General features: G+C 38.7%; 1 protein-coding gene and 1 long non-coding RNA gene across 5 annotated transcripts in view; one reads left to right on the forward strand and one right to left on the reverse strand.

Moving 5' to 3' along the window:
• The window catches only part of LOC110402465, an 87,787-nt gene extending 84,139 nt beyond the window's left edge, over positions 1 to 3,648 (reverse strand). The window contains exon 1 of one of the 2 annotated variants that reach the window (XR_002441103.1): positions 3,560 to 3,648. This is a non-coding gene — a long non-coding RNA (uncharacterized LOC110402465). The remainder of the gene's footprint in view (positions 1 to 3,559) is intronic. The other variant, XR_002441104.1, reaches the window with a different exon arrangement.
• The window catches only part of OLFM3 (olfactomedin 3), a 49,126-nt gene continuing 31,611 nt past the window's right edge, over positions 4,004 to 21,518 (forward strand). For 2 of the 3 annotated variants that reach the window (XM_021404568.1, XM_021404569.1), the window contains exon 1: positions 4,004 to 4,137. In XM_021404568.1, coding sequence (XP_021260243.1) covers positions 4,069 to 4,137 — 69 coding nt within the window. In that variant the 5' untranslated portion in view covers positions 4,004 to 4,068. Of the gene's footprint in view, positions 4,138 to 10,365; positions 10,596 to 21,518 lie in introns of those variants that run through there. The other variant, XM_021404570.1, reaches the window with a different exon arrangement.

A 21,518-nucleotide genomic window follows, 5' to 3' on the forward strand; every position in this document is an offset into this window, starting at 1 on the left:
AAGCTCGATACTGCTTTTACAAAGACCACCTCTTATCTCCTGAAAAAAAGGAGATATTTAATAAGCATCCTTCTTACCTATATGGGAGTGAGTCACAAATACTGCACCATACATAATACTATGTTGTTTTCTACTGTTGGTAATGAATACTTTTTAAAGCCGGTAAAAAATACACTGCCATCAATAAATATCAATCTGTATATATGCAATGAGTCTGAAATTAGTTTTCCTTGCATATAAGGGTTTGGAGAATTGAAAATACTATTGAATTCATAAATGTGTGATTACATGTCAAACAGTTCTGCCATTGCTACTTTTATAGTATTCATTTGCAAAGTTCTTTATGTTCTAAATTATTAGAAGTATATAATATTAAAACATTATAAACATTCCTAAGACTTAGCAGTGGAATTAATTTTTTTACCATCACGTACCTCAACTTTAAGAGAAATATTTAATATTAAAACATTCTAGATTACTATGGTTTAGCTGTGGAATTAATTTTCTCTTCATCTACTACTTAGTTTGACTAACTGTAACTTCACAAGCTGCAAATTATGTGTTTTAAGATGTAATATTCAACTTTAAAATTTGGCATTAGTAGAATTATAAATGATGAATATTTTACAGTATCAAATATTATTTTTATTAAGCAATTGTACTCTCTTTATTTTCAAAATCTGTCAGACAGCTCTGTTAACCCACTGACTATACTTCACTATCTACACTAGAATTCTGAAGTAAAACATATTTCAACTGTAGTTCTCCAAGTTTCACTTATTCTATGTGATCATACAAATTTAACATCAGAAAGTCCACAAAGAATAATACACTTGCCATCTCTATGGTCTTTTTTAAGACAATCATAATCCTTAAGATTATCTTTAAGTTTTATGATATTTATAGGGGCAAAATTAGTATGTACACAAAAATACACTTCAACTTCACTCTGTTGATATATGTCTTCTTGTAGTTGTCCACACTGGAGAGAAAAAATATTAGAAAGTAATAAGCAGAATTCATAATGTTCTAGGATAAGCAATTCTGGTTCATAAGCATCTCTGAATTTTTCATATATTTTGTTGCATTCACAAAGAATGCCATTCTAACATGATGTAATCTTTAATTATATCTTTTCATTTCTATTTATGCAGCAATTTATATTTAAATGTAACTGATTTTAAATCTGAAAAGACCAGAGCCATATGGTGCTTTAAAGGAAAGATGATGTTTACTCATGAAAGGACAGAAAGAGGATTTATTTTACTAATTTGTTGTCTAATGCATAAACAAAGTCCTTGATAAAAAAGCTAAGTGATAGCTGAAAGAAAAACAAAGCAAATTGAGTTACTTTGTGTAAATATTTTAAAATATTCATATTAGCTTTAAAACAACTTGGATTTCCACAGAGTGAAATGTTTGTATGAATTCTAAATACCCAGGGATAACTTACTAGGAAAGTATCTTCACAAATTAAAATCGAAGTCAAATTTCAGTAGAAGTATTTTAAATACAGACAACTTTTTAAGAAGGGAATGATGTTTTTTTAGTAAGTGCCTAAGTCACTGGTTCTCTATTAAACCTGCCTACTTAATGCAGTACCTAAGTATTTCTGTGTTTCTGTCCTGTGCAACTTTGTATATTTCACAGAAGCCTGTAAAAAATTATGATGACTAACAGGTACTTGCATCTACAGTGTACTTCCATACCAGCTTTGCCACTAATCTCCTTGGCAATGAAATCAGTCCTACAGTTCTTCAGAAACATGAACTTCAAGTACTTTCAGTACACTCAAGTAAAGTATGATATTTTTCACAGAAAACTTCCCCTTCCCTCCCCTCAAATAAAAGTAATCACCTCTACAGCAGTTAAGTTGATAAAACATTCTTCTAAAATGTTGTTTCAGCATTGCTTCTTGAAGTACAGAAGGAAAAGGTAGACACCAGAGAACTTAACATCTAATCAAAACAAAACAAAAAAAAATACATATCCATCTTATTATTTTCCATGAATCAGATTCCCCTCACTCCTCTTCCACCTAATCCTAATATAAACTGAGTTTCTCTACATTTCACTTTCTACAACCCTAACTGATAATACCAAATCAAACCAAAATAATGAGGAAGCAACTAAGCGTAAAATCAAATCAAACCAAAGCAATGGGGATGCGGCCAATAACCCTCTACCTACTTCTTATTTCTATTCCCTGCACATAGGAACTCAGTGCCCAGTTAGAAGCTGTTTCTTTCTCTCCTTTTGTGGAACGATGAAAAAGAAGCCTTCTGCAAATTCTTTAAGAGAGAAGAATGACAATCCAATCGCACTGTGATTAGAAAATAGGGAATGAGAACTTCATCTTGCCAATCAGCCCCAAGTAACAGAAATGTGCCGACCTCATAAAAAGAATGACCTGCTACAGTTCCTATTTCCACTGTGTATTTAAGTGACACTCTGGTTAGTCTGGGTGGAAAGGAAGACTGCTACCATTGAAAACTAGAAATGTAGTATACATTTTAATGAAAACTAGTAAATCCTACACTACATCCAGAACCCAGGGCTCTCTTAAATAAAACAATAAACAATGTTAGGTTCACAATACCATTTAGAATCACAGCTTTAGGACAGAGCTGTGATGACAGAGAGTAGAACATGCTTCTTGGTCCAGAATTAGGATAAAGTGAGCAAAGAGACTCACTTTCCCTGGTGATCAGCTCGGCTTTAATTCCCTAGACAAACCAGAACTTAAAAAAAATCAGATATTACTACATTAAACAGATATTTAAAATTAATCAACAGTAGTAACAACCACAGGAAAGATGTCCTTCAGCAGCCACTACGGGGCAGCGTGAAAGCAGAACTGAACTGAAGGGTAGCTGCTTTCCAACTCCAACTCACGCATATCCCAGCCTGCTTGAGAAATGGTAACACATGAAATCTAAGATTATTCTGACCACAGATCAGGAACTTGAGTCCTGTGAGGTAAAATAATTAAATTTTTACCATGCTTTTGCAAGGCTAACAGGCAGGTGCTGTTACAGTGTGATTTGCATTCTGGCCATACTCAGCTGCACAGACCATGCAACCCTCAGGAAGCCAAATCCTATTCCTGCCTAATCTTCCCTATCTGTGGTGGTGGAAGAGCAACCCTGAAGTGCGGTACAGGCACACAGCACATCTTGAGTCTTGGTTGGCAAAAGTGTTGCAGAAGTTTGTGGGAGGAACCAGAATAAAGAAAGTCTGGGCGACCGCTTATCACAACGTGTCCCCAGGATAGCATCTAAGGGACTTCTTGGTCCATGGACTCCCCTGACCCCGACCTCTACAGGCTTTACCTCTGCAGCTCATCAGCCAAAGCAAAGGGACGCAGATGTCCCTTGCAGGTCCACACTCCAGCTGGCGGGTGCAGAAGTGGCCTCCCCATGCCAAGCGCTGGCACACTGAGTAGATGAGAGACAGTTTGAGGCAGAAAGGGCAGGAGCCCCCTACGAAGTCCCTCTCCTCTGACCGTCACTCTCCCGTGCGGCAGCACCCCGTGCTCCCCAGCACGGCCTGCCCTCACCTTTGCCAGTGCCCAGCCCGGGGATGCCAGGTGCTCCTTTCGGAGGAGCCGCACGTCCTTGCCTGCACTTAGCAAGAGCGCGGAGCCCGGCAGCGCACTTGCTCAACAGCTGCCGCCATGCCCCTCAGGGAAATAATACTGGGTTGGCACACAAGGGCGCAGAGAGCCGCCCTGAGACACGGAGGGACGGCGCCTGAACCCCTCAGCCCAACAGCGCAGCTCCGCCACCGTCGGTTGTGATGTCACACCCCCGCCCATCCCACCGCCCCCCTGGCTCCAAGCTGGGCGGGGCGGGCCAGGGCAGCAGAGCCGCTCCGGCAGCGCCGTCCTCGCCCGCCCTCCCCGCGCCGCTGCTGCCTGCGGAATGAGCGTCCCCCGGGCGGCCGCCGCCGCTTCCACTCGGGCTCCGGCGGGCGGGCAGCAGAGCGCGGCTGCCGGCGCGGTCTCTGCAAGGAGGGCGGAGTGAATGACCGAAGGCAGCGGCGCGGAGAAGCAGCCCCGGGATCAGGATGCGGGCGCCCGCCAGCATCCTCAACCTCCTGCTGCTGTCCTTGCTGGCCGGCCTCGATCCTTCCAAGGTAGGAGGCGGCCGGGCGCAGCGGCTGGCGCCTCACCCGGCCCGGCGGAGCGGAGCGGGCGGCAGCCGGTGCGGCTGGGCTGGGTCGCGCGGGGAAGGCGGCTGCGCGCCCTTGGCCGCCCGAGCTGGACAGCTCCGGGCACATCGGGGGCGCGGCCCAACCTGCGGCGGCTCTGCCAGCTACGCACCGCGGGGCCCGCCCCGGCCGCCGGCCGCGTTTTGAGGAGCAGGGCAGCAGCGGGCCCGGGCCGAGGCACGGCCGTAGCGCAGGGGCCAGCGGCCGCAGCAGCGGCGGCTCAGCGGGGCTCGGCAGTCTGCGGGAGGAAAATTCGTGCCGCGGAACGCGGGGCGTGGGCACGTCAGGAGTCCGCGTTGGAGCCCTGCTGCCGGGCACCGCCGAATTCCATTGTTCTCAAACGCGTTCGGGTCGCCAAAGATCGAATCTAGTGTTGAAATAACGCTAACAGTGAGCAGTATGTCTTATGCCGTGTAGCCTGAGCGGGGAGGGTGGGTTTGGATGAAATCACTGAAAATGAGAACTGCAGCACAGCACTCGCAGCACAGCACTTGGGAATAAAACTCGCTGGGCCTGCAGATGGCTGTGGTGCTGTGTAACTTAGAACTTCACCTTCACCTGTGTCGTGCAGTCTTATACATGCGAGCATCATAAAAAAAGAACGAGAGAAAAAACATTCTTATAGCACTGCAGTCCCCCAGCAGCCCATGCTGTGCTGCCATGATCTGTAACATGCTGGTGAATGACATTTAATCATGCCATTTCGGTACCAGATGACCACATGAAACCATACTTCTCTCTTCTGATGTTTTTTTCTCCTTCTAAATAAAGGAACTAATCACATGAAAATATGGACAGAATTTGCAACAATATCAAAGAGGTATTCCACTTTAAAAATATAAAATATAACTTAAAGAATTCAGCAGCAATCTGACCCACAGCTGCACTATTTATATTGCTTTCCAACCTATAACATACAGTGACAATATAACAAAAGCAGGAGGTGACACAGAATTAATAACATCAGTTGATAAAGAATTACATCGACATGTTTTTAAACAGCAGCTACCGACAGTGCCAGCTATTGCTGTGTTCTGCAGAGACTCACCAGGTAATGCACAGGAGTTCCACATCTGTGTCAACAGGAGCACATGGGCACGTTTCTGTAATCACAGGTTTCCCCAGTCATTTTTCTATCATCAGTTGCACTCAGATCTATTAAAGTCAAAGAGACTGCCTGAAAGCAGAAAGAAAAAAAAAGAAAACAGAATTTGGTCACTGTCCACAGAAGAGTAAAACACTGATGAAGCAAACCAGCTTCAGCTGGCAGAAATCTGCTTAGTTCAGGTGTCAAAACAATGTCCCAAAATAACAGTGGGAAGACATGCTCCATCTTATGTGTCTGTCACTGACCAGCACTGAAAAATCAGGATGAGCCACCACAACCAAATCAGATGAATTCTCTTTGAAACTTTGCTTCTAGTCCTTTTTGTGGTGGCATGCTGTCCACAGGGCGTTAAAAAGGCCTTTTATTCATCATGAGGTACGACATTTTTAGGGATATTAAAATGCTAATTGCAGGCCCTTTTAACTTTGTGAAGAAGCCATGAGCCTGAAAGATCTAAAGTCCTTAAGAATATGTAAAAATGTGTGCCCTTAATTACAGTCTGCTCTTTATTGGAGCTAAACTGGGTTTTCAGAAAAAAAGTAAGAGATCAAACGGTTTTCCTTTCACATCCTTGGCTAAGATACTACACCACATTTACCATCTAGGAAGGTGTCACGTGGCAGATAATAATTTCATTTTGTTGACTACGAACATCAGATTTCATATTTCTGGGAAAAAATATCCATCTGTGGTCTTACAGCTTATATTGTTCCTGGTTTTGTGGTGGGATTTTTGTTTGTTTTTTAGCAAATAAATACAAGCTGCAATGGAAATCACTTTAGAAACGGAAGTAATGCTCAGTTATTTATCTCACTTTATGCTAAATGGAAATGGAGTAACAATTTTCTGCCCTGCAGGTTTGGAAGCAAATATATCACGTGAAATTAGTCACAGGAAACAAGGAGATGTTCACTTATCTTTTCCAAAACACTGTACTATATGCTTATGACAAGATGTACAACTTTTTCATGCCCTTGACACTCACAAACCATTTAGCCTATGAAAAGTCTCAGATATTTCAGACTATATACAATATATTGCTACTTATGTTCTGTATTATTACTGTTCAAGTACTAATTTAAGTGATCAATTACTTAAATTTTTTTGCCTGCAAAAAAAAGCTTGATTGACTCTTAAGACTTGTTCATAGGCAGTCTTATTATGACAGGGCTTTTCTGCTAAACTTAGTACATTATCTGTGATTGTAAAGTATTTAGGTATCGGCATCTTATGGCAATATATATAACCCCCAAAAAGTAGAGTTTATTGTCAAATTTCTGACACATTAAAATTTTATTTCAACAATAGCAATTTATTGCCCATGCAGCTGTATTTCACTTCTTTTTCTGATATAGAATATTGACAAACTCTGGAAATTTTCCATTAAGAAGCTCACTACTGGCTAATTTTTAACACTCTTAATGCTAATTGTAGAATATCAATTTTAAGACACTTATTAAGATGCCATGTCTGTTAATTAGATTCAATTTTGCTCTGTATTTATACAGAAAAAAAAGAAAAACAAGAAAATACAATTTTTCATTACAATGTGTTTCAGTAAATTTTTATTTCCAGCAGGGTGATTAGATATTCAGCAGGAAACCAACTTTAGGAAAAGACCTGGAATAAAATACCTTTTTTTCCTCCTACACTCAAATGTAGTATCTTGAAAGAATGAACGAAAACTACTAGGAAATTTCTAAGAGTTACTGCTAGATGGCATCTCTGTGCTGCTTTTCTACAAGCCAGGAGTTTTTTTTGAAATGACCTTCATAGTATGCAAAGTGGACCTTTGTAAGTTACTTTTGCTGGCCATCATTTGATTTCTACCATCAAATTATCACAGTAGTATAACAAACAAGCATTTTACAGCAACATAATGCTGCTCCAAATAAAAGTAAGCTGATCAAGTAGCAAAATCTAGATGGCATTCACTTTAATTTTGTACATTTTAATCTGAAAAATATGTATTTTTTTCAAAGCAGTTAATGAACTTTATGCCTTTAACTTTCATTATGACTGTATGTCCTTGATCTGATGGGTTTCTGATCTTTGAATTTTGCCTCCCAAAAAGTGTTTCAAAAGAAGACTGGTGGGTAAAATCCCAAATACAAACTATGTCTAGTATCATTAAAGGACAGTTGCAAAAAACATTATCTATATTCACAGCTTGGAGTAACAGGATATTTGGGAGCATTAACCTTAAAAAGGATAAATGCAGTTTTAAAAGTTAACTATTTTTGTGTGCATACTTAACCTTTGTATTTTGATTTTTGGAATAGCTGTGTTTCTAGATTTCAAAAATCTACGATTTTCACACATAACCAGACTACACAATTAGCTACTATGATCTTTCTTCTTCCCAGAGACTAACAGAGCTTGCTTTACTGCTGTTTCACAGTACAAACTAAGTCATCCCTGTTGTGTGACTGCATAACAAGAACATTGTACATGAACACACGCTACTACAAAACACATCTTTTGTTGAAAATAGTAAGCCATAGTACTATAATACTGCAAATTTGCGTGAAAAGCTCATTAGCTTCTTGGGAATTAATTTACCCTTTTTTTTCCCACGCTATTATTCGTTAATCAAAGTTAAAATCTTATCTAACTATTTAACATGCAGGATTAAGAATGCTCTGAATGAACTGTGGAATGTGGTGAACTCCTGCCTTAACGTTTCTGAGCAACACAATTCAAAAGCCAGGGAAGAACACCCTAAAGCTGTCTGTATGTCCTGGCTCCTCTCCTGAGAGTGATTCCCGTTGTTATTCTCTGCTAACTTCAGTTAATGGTTAATAGTCCGCAGAAAAGCAGTTTAGTAGATATTAAAACAGCACCCAGCTGTAGCTCTAAAAATGGTGATTCTAGTTGGCTACAGATTGAGCAGTTAAAAATTTCAAGTTCAGATCTTTGAAATCGGTAACAGACCTATTAATAAATGAACAGGGAGTATTCAGAAAGGCTCTAGTTTATGTTGGGCACCAAATATCCCTTTTCCAGTACTGCAGTATGACATAAATGCTTCAGGACATCACTTAGGCATTCTTAATGGATCTTCACTGAAAACCAGGTAAAATTCAAAATCATTGAGTAAGCCCTTGCAGCAGTAGCTTGCGATGAGCCCTCTCAAAGACTATATTTCACAAGAAGAGTAATCTGTCCTACACCTTCACAAGGCAGCGGATTTCTTGTCTAAGATGAAACTGAGGGAAGTGAGTTTTGTGTGCCTTGTTTTGCATCCCGAACTCTCTTCATGAGGGAGAATACCAGCATTCAAGAGCAAGCTGAAAACTTCTTTTCATCATAGAAATGAGCTGAAAAATCCAGAATTTCCTGCAGTTAAGACTATTTGGTACAAATGGAAATAAAGGTCACTGCAGAATCCCATATCAGATCTGTTTTTCAAATGTTTTTAACTAAGATGTGTGTCTAACAGAAGCACGTATTTCTACAAGTATTAATCATTCTACCATGTTTGGAGTCCCCACCCCTGGGGAGGTATTTAGGGGATGCACAGACACGGCACTATGGGACATGGTTTAGTGATGGGACTCAGAAAGGCAGGGTGGCCACTGGACTTGATGATCTTGAAGATCTTTACCAACTTAAGTGATTCTACAATTCTAAGAGCATAGCTAGCTGAATTCTTAGTCTTCCAATCCAAATGTATATATACATATATATATAGTAGCAGTACATAGTACTCTTTAAAATATTTAGAATGCTCTACAGATAGAAAAACATTCAGAAATTAAATGTTTTTATGTATTTTAAGAATTCAAAAGGATGATCAAAGAGCTTATATTGCATTTGTTTAGCATAAGGAGACAGTGTGCACTACTTTCTACATGGTCAGCTAATAAACATGTACTTCATGCACCTGCAGAACAGAACAATTCACCGTTCACCTGATCTGCCATTGTTTTTCAAAAGGTTCACAAAATAACAGCTCCAAATCTGTCCCCTTCATCATTTTTACTTTTTTTTCCCCCCTAAAAGGCAACGATCTTGATGTGTTCACAAGAGGATCTCTTAAGAACCCTTAAAGTACACAGCATCAATCTTCACATACTTAGTCTTGGCATTAATGGTGTTTTTGGTGAGTTTTCTGAGAAGATGAGTGAATAAATGAGTTGTTAAGATATTTATCAACTGGGATTTTTTTTTTCCCAGTGCTAGAAAGATACATGTTTTCCAAAGGACATAACTCCTCTTGTATCAGTACTAAATTATCTTAACCACCAAAGGGGTAGGAGGACAGGCAGAACAAGTGGAAAAGACTCAGTTCAGAGAGCTGCAGCTTAATGCGCTCTTTGATTAAGTGCCAATCACAACACTAAGTAATGTTAAATTATTGGTGCATGTTATTACAAAACAGTTTTAGAGAGTTTTTAATTGACCCCTTTTTTTCTTTTTTTAGAACTACTGTTTAAAGAAAATATTTTAAAAGATGTTTCAGTATATCACATTAAAGGAAATAACTAAGCACTCAAATCATTTTCCATATGCATACATATATTTGAAATTGTAGATGCTTTCTGAGTTTGGATATTACTTTTTAAATTGGATTTGTAGAAATATGATCTTCAGTGCATTTAGAATACATTACTATTACATTTACTCATATTAGTTAAACTGGTTTGTCCAGTTCTAGCCTCAGTATTAAAATTACTTTTCTTATTCACTTATCCATACAGTCTTTCATATACTATTTTAACCAATCCACCTTCTAATAAGATTCTGAGCATTTTCAATATATGATATTGAGACTTCCAAGAAAATAAACAGTAAAAAATGTTTCTGTAACATTGAGCTACTTCACCAAGTAATAAACACCATGGAGAATACAGACTGCAACTGCAAACATCTCTATTATCTTTCTTAGATTAGATGTAATTTTGAAGTGAAATTTGTCTGCTTCTCAAAAGTAAGCTATCAGTAATTTGCTTTTATTTTCATTTGGTCTGGATCCAAGTGAACCAGGACTTTTCCCACTGAATTGAATAGACATTTCATTGTTTTTCTTTCATAGAACAGAGCCCATCAGTTGTAGCTTGCAGCTCATTGGCAGACCATTGTTTTCCAATTATCTATTGTTAACCCAACACAATGCAAGTTCTTAAAGCTGAAGTTCCCCAGCAGCCTCAAGGTGCTCAGAGCCGCAAGCCCAGCACTACTCAACCCGTTCCCGATTTCTACTCTGCAAGACTCAGACCTTTCATTGTCCATTTTAATGCACTAAATCAACAGAACGCTACCTTTTTTTAAGGTGAGATATGGTCTTCTATTTGACTACTATAAACTTTTTAATAATTATGAAACATGAGAGTATACTTACGATATTCATTCTGTTCGCATAGTCATAAAATTTCCAAGGGCTATGGCATGCGAGTTTGGCTGAGAAATTACAAAGAAATTGTCTTAAAGACAAGACCTCTTCTACATACCATAATTTACTTAGCAAATTAATGCTTGGATTTTTTCCCCTCCTTTTTTATTTCTTCCCTTGCTCTTCTTCTTTTCTAGGACATTAACAAGAGCTGACTAATTCTTTGACCTTGTGATCCTATGTGTACATGTATAGTAGTTGTACTAAACATACATGTAAACTGAACTTGTACTAAACAGCAGATCCTGCTGCCCCCCTAGTTTTTACAGTAAAGTTCCTTTCAGTTCTGTACCTTGAAGACAAATAGCTTAGCTTTGATTGTGATACGAACTAGCATATAGATAATGGTATGAAAAATTTAAATACAGCTGTAGATATATGTACTCCCAGTTCTCAAAGAAAGTGTGTAACAGTTCTGGCTTCATAATGAGATTTCAGATCAATATTATTTGCAGATATTATTCACAGGTATCTATGAGAACTTACATGAAGAATGCAGAGATGCATGCTGGGTAGAGTAACAAATAAGACCCTTCTGAAGCATATTTAGTAGCTAGCTCATATTTGGAGAAATCAACTACCGATTAAGTCCAGTGTCTTGTTACAAAAGTCAGATAAGATCAGACATGACAAAAGGCTACAGTTAACTAAGAAAAAACATTGCTATTAAGTGATAATCACATTAGTTTATCATTGAGATCACTGTAAAAATTAATGACAAAAAACAGCTGGTTAACAAAATGAAGGCTGCTAGATTCTGAGTTTTTCCAAAGAACTGTGACCTCCTGGATTATTTATAATACACCCTGCCTAAGTAGTTCTCAAACTGAAAATAAATTAAGAGCGTTTCAGAAACACCTTATTCAGACAAAAAGTCTTCTGCAAAACATATTTGACCCTGAAACTTACTTCTGTCACCTCAACTTAGCAAAGGAATTATTTCAAAATATATGTTTCATTAATCAAAGAACGTTCAAAACTGTGGATGTTTGCTTCAAGGTAAAATTACATTTCCTACAAAATCAGCATCATTCAGCTGTGCATCTATTCATCCTGTGCATCCTTTCTATTCTGGAAACTGATTTAAATTGAACACCCGTTACTTAATGTGATTTCAGAAATAAATTTACTAAGAGGGGTAAAGAACTGTTCAGACCTCCCTACTATCAGTCTCTGTGCATTCCTGGATCTGTTCTATGGCTCTGGCTCCCCAGTCATGATGTCTTCATGACAATAGTACAGTGAAAGCTGCCAGAATCAGAACCTTGAATAACTCTTGCTATGGCTTTAGATGGTTTCAATCATTCCTAGTAATTATTTCAATACATACATATGTAGAAATTAAAATAGGCAAGTGTAAACCACAAAACAATCATAATGAAATTAAGAGAAAACACGGGCTTTTTACTAAATTCTCCTTGCCTTAATTTTGTGTCAGCTTATTCACAGAAATAAAAGACTAAAAGATAGTTTTGGAGTCAACAACCAAATGAATTATGATAAACTTCTGACTTAATCAAAGTATCCCTTTTTGTTACTAATCTCTATTGTCACAAATTAAACAGAGAATGTTTTCTGTTTTTTAATTGCTTCCTTTTTCACAAGATAAACTCCTCATGTCTGAAAAGACTGACAGTATCTAATAGAAAAGTGAAGGACCACATCTGGTTCCCTGCTATTCCCATTGATTATGTCCTTGCTTTATTTAAAATGTGAATAATGGCACCTTCTAAATACCTTTGTTGAAAATTAAAATATTATTACTTACAGAGAAAATCAGAAACTACATGTAATAATAGCAGATCAGTCCTATGTTTTTAGATTCTCTCACTCAGTTTCCATTTCAAAAGCCAATATTGCTTCTAGCATTCCAGAGTTACTAATTCAACAGGACTGTTCAGAGACTGGGTATTTTTAAACAGTTTAATAGAATCGTAGAATTAGCTAGGTTGGAAAAGACCTACAAGATTACCTAGTCCAGCCATCCAGCTACCACCAATAACCCCACTAAACCATGTCTCTCAACGCTATATCTAAATGTTTCTTGAACACCTCCAGGGACGGTGACTCAACCACCTCCCTGGGCAGCCCATTCCAGTGCCTGACCGCTCTTTCAGAAAAGTAGTGTTTCCTAATGTCCAGCCTAAATCTCCCCTGGCACAACTTGAAGCCATTCCCCCTCGTCCTGTCACTGGTTACAAGAGAGAAGAGGCCGACCTCCAGCTCACTACAACCTCCCTTCAGGTAGTTATAGAGAGCGATAAGGTCCCCTCTGAGCCTCCTCTTCTCCAGACTGAGCAATACCAGCTCCCTCAGCTGCTCCTCATAAAGCTTGTGCTCCAGACCCCTCACCATCTTCATTGCCCTTCTCTGGACACACTCCAGGGCCTCGATGTCTTTCTTGTAGTAAGGGGCCCAAAACTGGACACAGTACTCGAGGTGGGGCCTCACTAGGGCTGAGTACAGAGGGACAATTACTTCCCTACTCCTGCTGGCAACACTGTTCCTGATACAAGCCAGGATGCCATTGGCCTTCTTGGCCACCTGGACACACAGCTGGCTCATGTTCAGCTGAGTGTCTACCAATAACCCCGGGTCTGTTTCCTCTACACTATCTTACAGCCACCCTGCCCCAAGCCTGTAGCATTGCCTGGGGTTGTTGTGGCCAAAGTGCAGGACCCGGCACTTGGTCTTGTTGAACCTCATCCCACTGGCTTCAGCCCAGAGATCCAGCCTATCCAGATCTCTCTGTAGGGCCTCTCTACCCCCAGGCAGATCGACACTTCCTGCCAGCTTGGTGTCATCTGCAAACTTACTGAGGGTGCTCTCAATGCCCTCATTCAGGTCATCAATAAAGATATTGAAGAGGACAGGCCCCAGCACTGACTGCTGGGGAACACCACTTGTGACCAGTCGCCAGCTGGATTTAACTCCATTCACCACCACTCTCTGGGCCCAGCCCTCCAGCCTCCATTACCACGGGATTACCAAAATGTTATTCTTCCTAAAAGCAAGACAAAAAGAGATGAAAATAAGAATTTTTAACTCATATCTCTTTGTCTTTAATTCTAGATCCAGTGTGGGATCTTCTACATGGCACACAAATGGAAGAGTATTTATTAAGTGATTACATATTCTATTGAAAAGTAATATTTTGGAAGTTCTTGCTCACCAAACATCATATTAATGCATACATCATTGAAAATGTATGAAAAAAGGGAATGTTATTAATTTAGTATTGACTGACTGTAAGGTTAAACTAATACTTGATAGTTTTTTATTTATTTTAAATATAACCTTAAGTAGGTGACAAAAACCTGTTCACAAACTCCTGAACAGTTCAAAGACATTTTGTCCAAAACAGTTCATGAAAATTTTTCAGTGCAACCACAAACTTTTGGACGTTTTATTATTATGATTTGAAATGATAATTAAAACCAAATCCTCTGAGCTACAAGTAAGCGTATTTCAAGCCAAATTTGCTGTTAACCTAAGAAAAACATCCCAAAGTGTCAAGAATTCACATGATTCTAGTTCACGCACTGTACACATCTGATTTTACTTTAAAAGGCCAAAACAGACAGATCTGGTAACGTGTTCATAGGACTGGAAAGACATTCAGCTATTCTTGCAAGGGCACATATCCAAATTCTGAAACTGTTACTCCAATTAATATCAGTTTAACTCAAATGCTTTGTGACAGGTTGGGGGAGAAAATCACTGCCTAAAGCAACTCATATATATTTGTTGCTTTGAGGAGGCCATGTTCTAATACAAGCCTGCCTGAACAAAGTGTTCACTTCAGCACGATCAGGAACTTAGGATCAGCATACCTACCAGCATCAGTTTATATGCAAGCTTAAGGAATGCCATAATCTCCTTTAGTATTTTAAACAATGCCTAGGGTGCCAATGAACAATCCTGACAAACTTTTTGCTGATTCTGCATGTTTTCTGGTATTCTTATTTCGAGATGGTTTTGAACTGCACTGCTGATTCTGAAGTGACAGTCTGCATGATAGGTATAGTTTCTGGTACATTTGCCTTAGAAAATCATAGAATCATAGAATGGCCTGAGTTGAAAAGCACCTCAAAGATCATCTAGTTTCAACCCCCCTGCTGAGTGCAGAGTTGCCAACCGCTAGACCAGAGGCACATCCAGCCTAGCCTTGAATGCCTCCAGGGATGGGGCATCCACAAAGTCCTTGGGCAACCTGTTCCAGTGCGTCACCACCATCTGAGTAAAAAACTTCCTCCTAATATCTAATCTAAATCTCCCCGTCTCAGTTTAAAACCATTCCCCCTTGTCCTATTGCTATCCATCCTCATAAACAATCGTTCCCCCTCCTGTTTCCCTCCTACACTCCCTTCAAGTATTGGAAGGCCATAATGAGGTCTTCCCTCTTTCTGCAAGTGGAAATACCTTGAGATGACAAAGACTAGACTGCAGCAAATACATGCTGTTCAGAGGCTTGACTTGTTCATTGTCCAGACAGAGACCTGGCCTGTGAGCACCAGGACTTCTTTGCAGCTCTCCTCAAGTTTGCCACCCACTGAAAACATAGCACAGGGAGCCGGGCAAGATGCCCAGAACCAGTCTGATGTGGTGCTATTGCCATAGCCAGTACTCATAACTAACAGCTTGCAAGCACTCTCAAAAACCCAAGCATAGAAAGTCAGTTTAGCAGACAAATGCATTCAAACACTTTTTTGCTACTTCAGTTGTTATGTGGTATGTGGAAATTTTTTCTGTTGAAGCACAGTGTTTGGAACAATGCCTGTATTAGAAATGCAGAATGCATGAAATATCTGACTTACAGGGTAGACTGCAAAATCAGTTTTAAATATCAGATTGTGGTAGCTTGCAATGGGAAGGACAGCAGGCGTTGGTTTAGCAGAATGCAATAAATAGTATGAGTACATCATGAAAAATGCACTAAGTACACTGAACAATGGAAAGAACAGGCTTAGGCAATGATGATAACAGGAAACCCAAATGATACAGCGTGAGATTAAGGTAAATAATTCTACTGGAAACACACTGTAAACATTGAAAATTGAAATGTCCAGGAAAAAAACCAACCATATCTTCAGGACTACTTTGTCTTTCATAAATGTATTTTCGTAAACCTAGTAAAAGAGCATTTTAAAAATAAGATGAACAGTATCAAGGCAAATTGGGACTGGGATTTATTTCATTAAAAAATACACTGCTGTGTGCCCAAAGAAATGCTTATGGCTGTACCTCCCAGTGTCATTCACAAAGAACAAAAACAGAAAATCTTCAGGGAAAAAGTAATGGCTTCAGAAGCAAAGTTAGGTTCATTTCTCACTTGCAACATCAGTCATGAGTTAGAATATGTTACTAGATCTGTGATTAGTCAGCTGGCCTATGCCTGTCAAAGATGGGCAGATCAGTGCAAGATGCCTACAAAAAAAAAAAAAAAAAAAGAGGATTAAAAAGACTAAAGTGAATCAACATTTCCCTTTTCTAATGCAGTGTCCCTGTTACTTAGGTCACTCAAAGCGAATAGGTGAATACTGCAAAATGTTTTTGAAAATGAGTTTATAATTTTTACTTGCATTTGTACAGGGTAACAAGTTTTGCCTACTCATTTAAGAAATATCAGTACATTTTATCATTTATCAGTCCAAAGTATCTTAAATTTTAACATTCAGGTTAGTGAATTATTCATAGAAGCAACGCATCGGGAACTATTTAAGGAAGTGTTGCTGAAAATAGTGCTCTCTGTTACACTGATTCTAGTCAAAGAGGAGACTAATTTTGTCAAATTGGTTAGATCACAGTATCTGCTCATCTGTATTATTGAGTATATTGTGCATTCTATTTTTAACCATGCCAATGATGGGACTCAGCATTTTACAGAATAGTATGATACAACTACACACTGTACCACTGCAATTTTTATTTCCCAGTTCTTCACAATTGGATTCAGTCCCTAGTATCGTTTATAACAAAATCACTCAGAGGGCCCTTCAAAGTTTACACAGAACCAATTCTATCTCCTTCTGCTTCACTAGCTAATGGGTCAAAATCAGAAACTGTAAGTATTGCCCAAGAAACACCAAGCAGTTTTTTTGTTACTGATTACTGGGGAGGGGAAATGCATGGTCCTGAAATTCTTTCTAAAAAGTAATTCCATACAATTATAGCGGACTGTAGAGAAAATAGGCAAAGGATCTCTGACTCATTTTACAGAATCAAGGAGAAAAAGGGACAGAAAAGGAACGGTCACTGAAACCTTGCAAAAAAATACTGACTACTATTCCGAGGCAGGAAGGAGTGAAAGAATAAGGGATGACTGATTTTCCTTCAAAATGTATCTCAGAAATGTGTCGGAAAACAAACAAAGCAAGGAATAAACTACTATATATTTGAAACAGAATCCTACATAATATGATTTACAGCTCCTCCCAAGATTTTCTCATTCTCTTTAGGAAGCTATCACTTTCAAGCAGTTTGCAACAAGTAAAAAAGTTCTATCCTACTACTGTTAGACATTTTTACAACACTGTTTACTAGACTTAGAAGCATTAATTCATATATTTAAGTAATGCGCACAACTACATAAAAATATTTTCAAGGCTAAGTAGAAATATTATCTGCGCAGATTTTAAAATATTTCATAAAATTTATTTTCTTCTCTAATTCCGTAGATCTCTGAAAGATGGGTCTAAAGAAATACATAGGTGGATGTTCAAGAATAGAAAAAGCCTCATTAGCAGTCATTATAAGTAAGGAGAGATGGCATTTTCTACGCTGCTACCAAGACACCAAATAACATTTCTAACTCTTAGTATTCTCTCTCACATTGCATTAAGACTTAAGTATTATGGAGATTTTCTACCAATTTAAAAATTAAATAATATCATCACCCATACTTGCATTTTTATTTTATTTTCAAGACCATTTTTCTATTAGATTTTCATTAGCCTAGATGCATATATAATTCCTAAGTTGTAAACTTAAGTATTTGCAGAAATGAATGTTCTTAAATTGAGATGAGTATTTACAGCAGAAATACTTGACAAGGTAGGATACAAAATAAGCACATACGACAAACCTGACCATTCAGAATTAATCATATAAATTGGAAGAGTGGATGCTCTCAGATGAAGATTTGTATCAAAGCTTCAAAGCAAGATCTGAAGTAGGTCAATACCCTAAGTTTGGCCAGAGACACCAGAGGACATCCTTTTATGGCAATTATTTTACGTTTGTTATGTTTTGCAAGTAGACAACTCTATCAGTTGTCTTTCTAGGAGGCAATAGATACAATAGTATACAATGGGTCCACTGGGTGCTTCCATATGAGAAAGAGTAAACAACACTGTTACTGTGGGATCCACACAGCGTGTGTATAGCACGATTTCAAGGCTATAGATTTCCTTATTCTACGGCTAGAAAAGGGATATGTTGAAGTTCAGTTAGTTACAGGTACAGTTAAAAAGCATTAGAACACCTAGGTCAGTGCTTCTGCTCAAGAATCAATACAGTTGCAAACAGTATCTGAACTGTAGCAGACAAGTATAGGCAAAAGATTGACTGAAGACCAAAGAACATCAGAGAAGCATCTGATCCTAGAAGTTCCGTCTACTCAAGGGAGACAGAGGCCTGAGCTGTTTTACGGTTTTTAATTATTCATGATGCAAAGTTATAAAGACATTGTATCAGAAGAATATGAACACAGGCACTCCAAAGCAGGTCCATGGGAGAAAGAGTGACTTTATTTTCCTATTTATGAGCTCTTTTTCATTTATTGCCTGAAAAAAAAAAAAAAACTTTCTGGAAGTTTCCCAAATTTCAGGTTGCTTCAGTATTTTTGCTCTGTGATTTCCAAAGATTTATAAAGGAGAGGGGGAACATCCTCTTACACTGAGATCTGTAGAAGCCCACATATAAGCTGCAGGAAATGAAGAATGGAAACTAATTTCTTCATTAGTGGCATTGTATTATATTATTCATTAATACAATTAATGAAGAAATGTATTGTGCCTTAAGGGGAGAAGCGAGCCACAGCAGATCAACGCAGTCAGCATATTGTTTGCATCATTCTGTAACTCTGGCTATTTCCCAAGAACAGACCAGAGCCGTGCTAAGGATGACAGAACTTGTAACCGTTCTGATGAGCCCTTTTGCTTTGTCCATTCAGGTTGTATATGGTGCAGGAGGATTACGTAAGACTGCCTTAACTCTGGCCTGTACTTCTAACTGGGAGACACTCCAGACCTGTTAGCAATAACACTGTTTGCAATGATCCTGCCATCCCCAAGCCAGTAATTACTGGCTATGCCTGGGATGACAGCCTACGCAGCACTAAAAAGCTAGTGGGGTGATACAGAATCTGGCCACCATTATTTAACCTCCCTTCCCTCATTTCCCTCCTTCCCTCCTCCTCACTAAAGGAATATTAAGTGATGTTTTGGGAGACATTTCTGTCACCAGAGCTTCTCAGAGAGGTCAGGATCACTCAGGAGTGGATTCATTCTAGTGCTAAAGAGAAGTCTGTTTCATGTGCGGGGAAATTCTCAATCATCTTTTCTGCTTGAAAAATTTATAACGAAGAAAGCCATGCTGCTATTTACTCCCTATTCATCATCAGCTAAGTAAAACTGCCACACATTCTGATAAGACCTTAGTATTCAAAAAATACCACCACATTCTGACAAAACTCTTGCCCATTAATACAGGTTGCTCTGAGCTGACCAGGCATATATAAAGATTTTCTTCCTCTAAACAATAAACAGAATTTTTATGTTTTGGAAAGCATAATTCACCCTGTTTTCATTCTATTTATCTGATGAACTAACATGCAAAAGCAGTGCCCAGGCAATGAAAATCTGACACCCCTTAAATTGCTGTAAATAAGGCAATATTCTGATGACAGCTACTGAATCACTTCAGGTTTGTTCTTACATTATCTGAAGACTCAGTGGGGCTCATTACCCTCAGAGAAGACAGACAAACTTGCATAGTCCACTTTTGTTTAATACTCCGAGGCACCACTGGTGATCACCTTAAAGTAAGCTCAGAGGTACATTTTGTACACAGAAAAGCCTATGAAGCTAAGCTCATTTGTACTCACTGAGGATTTTACTCATCATTTTTGTATTAATTATCATGCAGGCACTGTTTCGGTATCTGCTAACACTTGGACTGAAAATCCACAAAATACAAATATGGTAGCTTTGAATTCAGGTCTTTTTTTTTCCCCCTCAGCTCAATTTTCAAATACTATTTTGAGAACATTGCAATAGCAGGGTGAGAAAAATGGAATGATAACTTTTGTCTCTGTACACAGCAAAAGCCAACACAATTTCTCTTACCATGCACACTTGCAGCCAAGAAAGTGCAGGTGGTGACAGACTGTATAGAGCAAAATCCTCAATCCTTAATGAATAAGAATTTAGTTCTACGTAGCAATTGCTTCACATTAGTAATGTGACTGCCTTTACCGTGTTTAACGATGAGATAATCCTTTGTCATCTAGTGTCTAGTATTTAACGTACATAATTTAGACGTTGTCACACACACACACATATATTCCTCACAGATTGTAAATTACCATATAGACATGCTACTAAGAGTCACACAGAATACATATTTATAGCATGTGTAAGATAACCCTTCTTTGCCAAATCTACAGCTTTTGGGCTCAATTTCATCCCAGGAGTACTCAAATACAATCAAAGGACTTTGCATTCAGCTCTACCTCTATTACAGACAGTCCAGTGTTTTAGGAATTTAACTGTAGTTTCGTATCCATGACAAGAATGCACTCTGTCACACTGTTCATATCATATGGAAGACTTTTAGGATTGCTTTTTTTTTTTTTTTTTGTCTGGGCTGCAATGCTCATGTTAAAATACACTGACATTCTTAGGTTAAAGTTGCTATTTAAATTAGAATCATTATTACTGGCAAAGAGAATTAAGGAGCAATTTGGAAGTCAAAGACAGTGAAATGATGAGTTCAGTCAGACTTACTCTGGACTTAAATTCTTAATGTCTTTTTGTGAATTAAAATTTTGCTGAACAAAGAACCTGAGACCAGATAACCTACAACTGACTCACACGTGGTAGTTTTGCAGAGACCCTCTGTGGAATTCCTATGGCACCAGGGAGATGGCTGATTAGCAGGGCTGCTGGGACAGCTTCCACCTCCCTGGATTTTCCACAGCATGCCTATCAGGAAATCCATAATGTAAAATTTGTCTACTCTTTACTGACTGAACCTGAAAGGATGAAAATGCAGTAAATTATTCACCAAGTGACACAAATTGATCTCTTCAGAAAATATGGGTTCCAAGTCCTTCAAGCTTTTCCACTGTGTAGAGTAAAATTCGTTTCCAGATTATCTAAGAGCATTCTTTCTCTCTTTATAAGATTAAGCCTTTAGAAACTATATAGGTCATCTAAATTATGCCCTTGGGAGTCAGTTCTTAATAAGCATTTGGTTGCTGTACTGTTACATGAACGCAGCACAATGAAACAATTGTTTCCCCTTTCCTCCCAGTGATGTTAATTATTGCTATTAGTATAAGGAAAAAATTCTTATTCTTGTCACACTTGCTCATTTGCAGTGGCAGGTATCTTGGGAAGAGAAAAGGCAAAGCTGTATCTGTTCTTGTATTCCTCCCTACTTGAAATTCTGTATAGCATTCTGTGGCAAGAACAGAAGAATAGGAGAACAGGAACCCATTCTTCCTTATTTTCTCAGCAGGCACACAGTTGATTTCACGATATAATGCTGAGTTTGTAATGCTTGCAGTGTTTACCTAAA

Source organism: Numida meleagris, chromosome 7, assembly GCF_002078875.1.
Source record: "Numida meleagris isolate 19003 breed g44 Domestic line chromosome 7, NumMel1.0, whole genome shotgun sequence".
Taxonomy (NCBI): Eukaryota; Metazoa; Chordata; class Aves; order Galliformes; family Numididae; genus Numida; species Numida meleagris.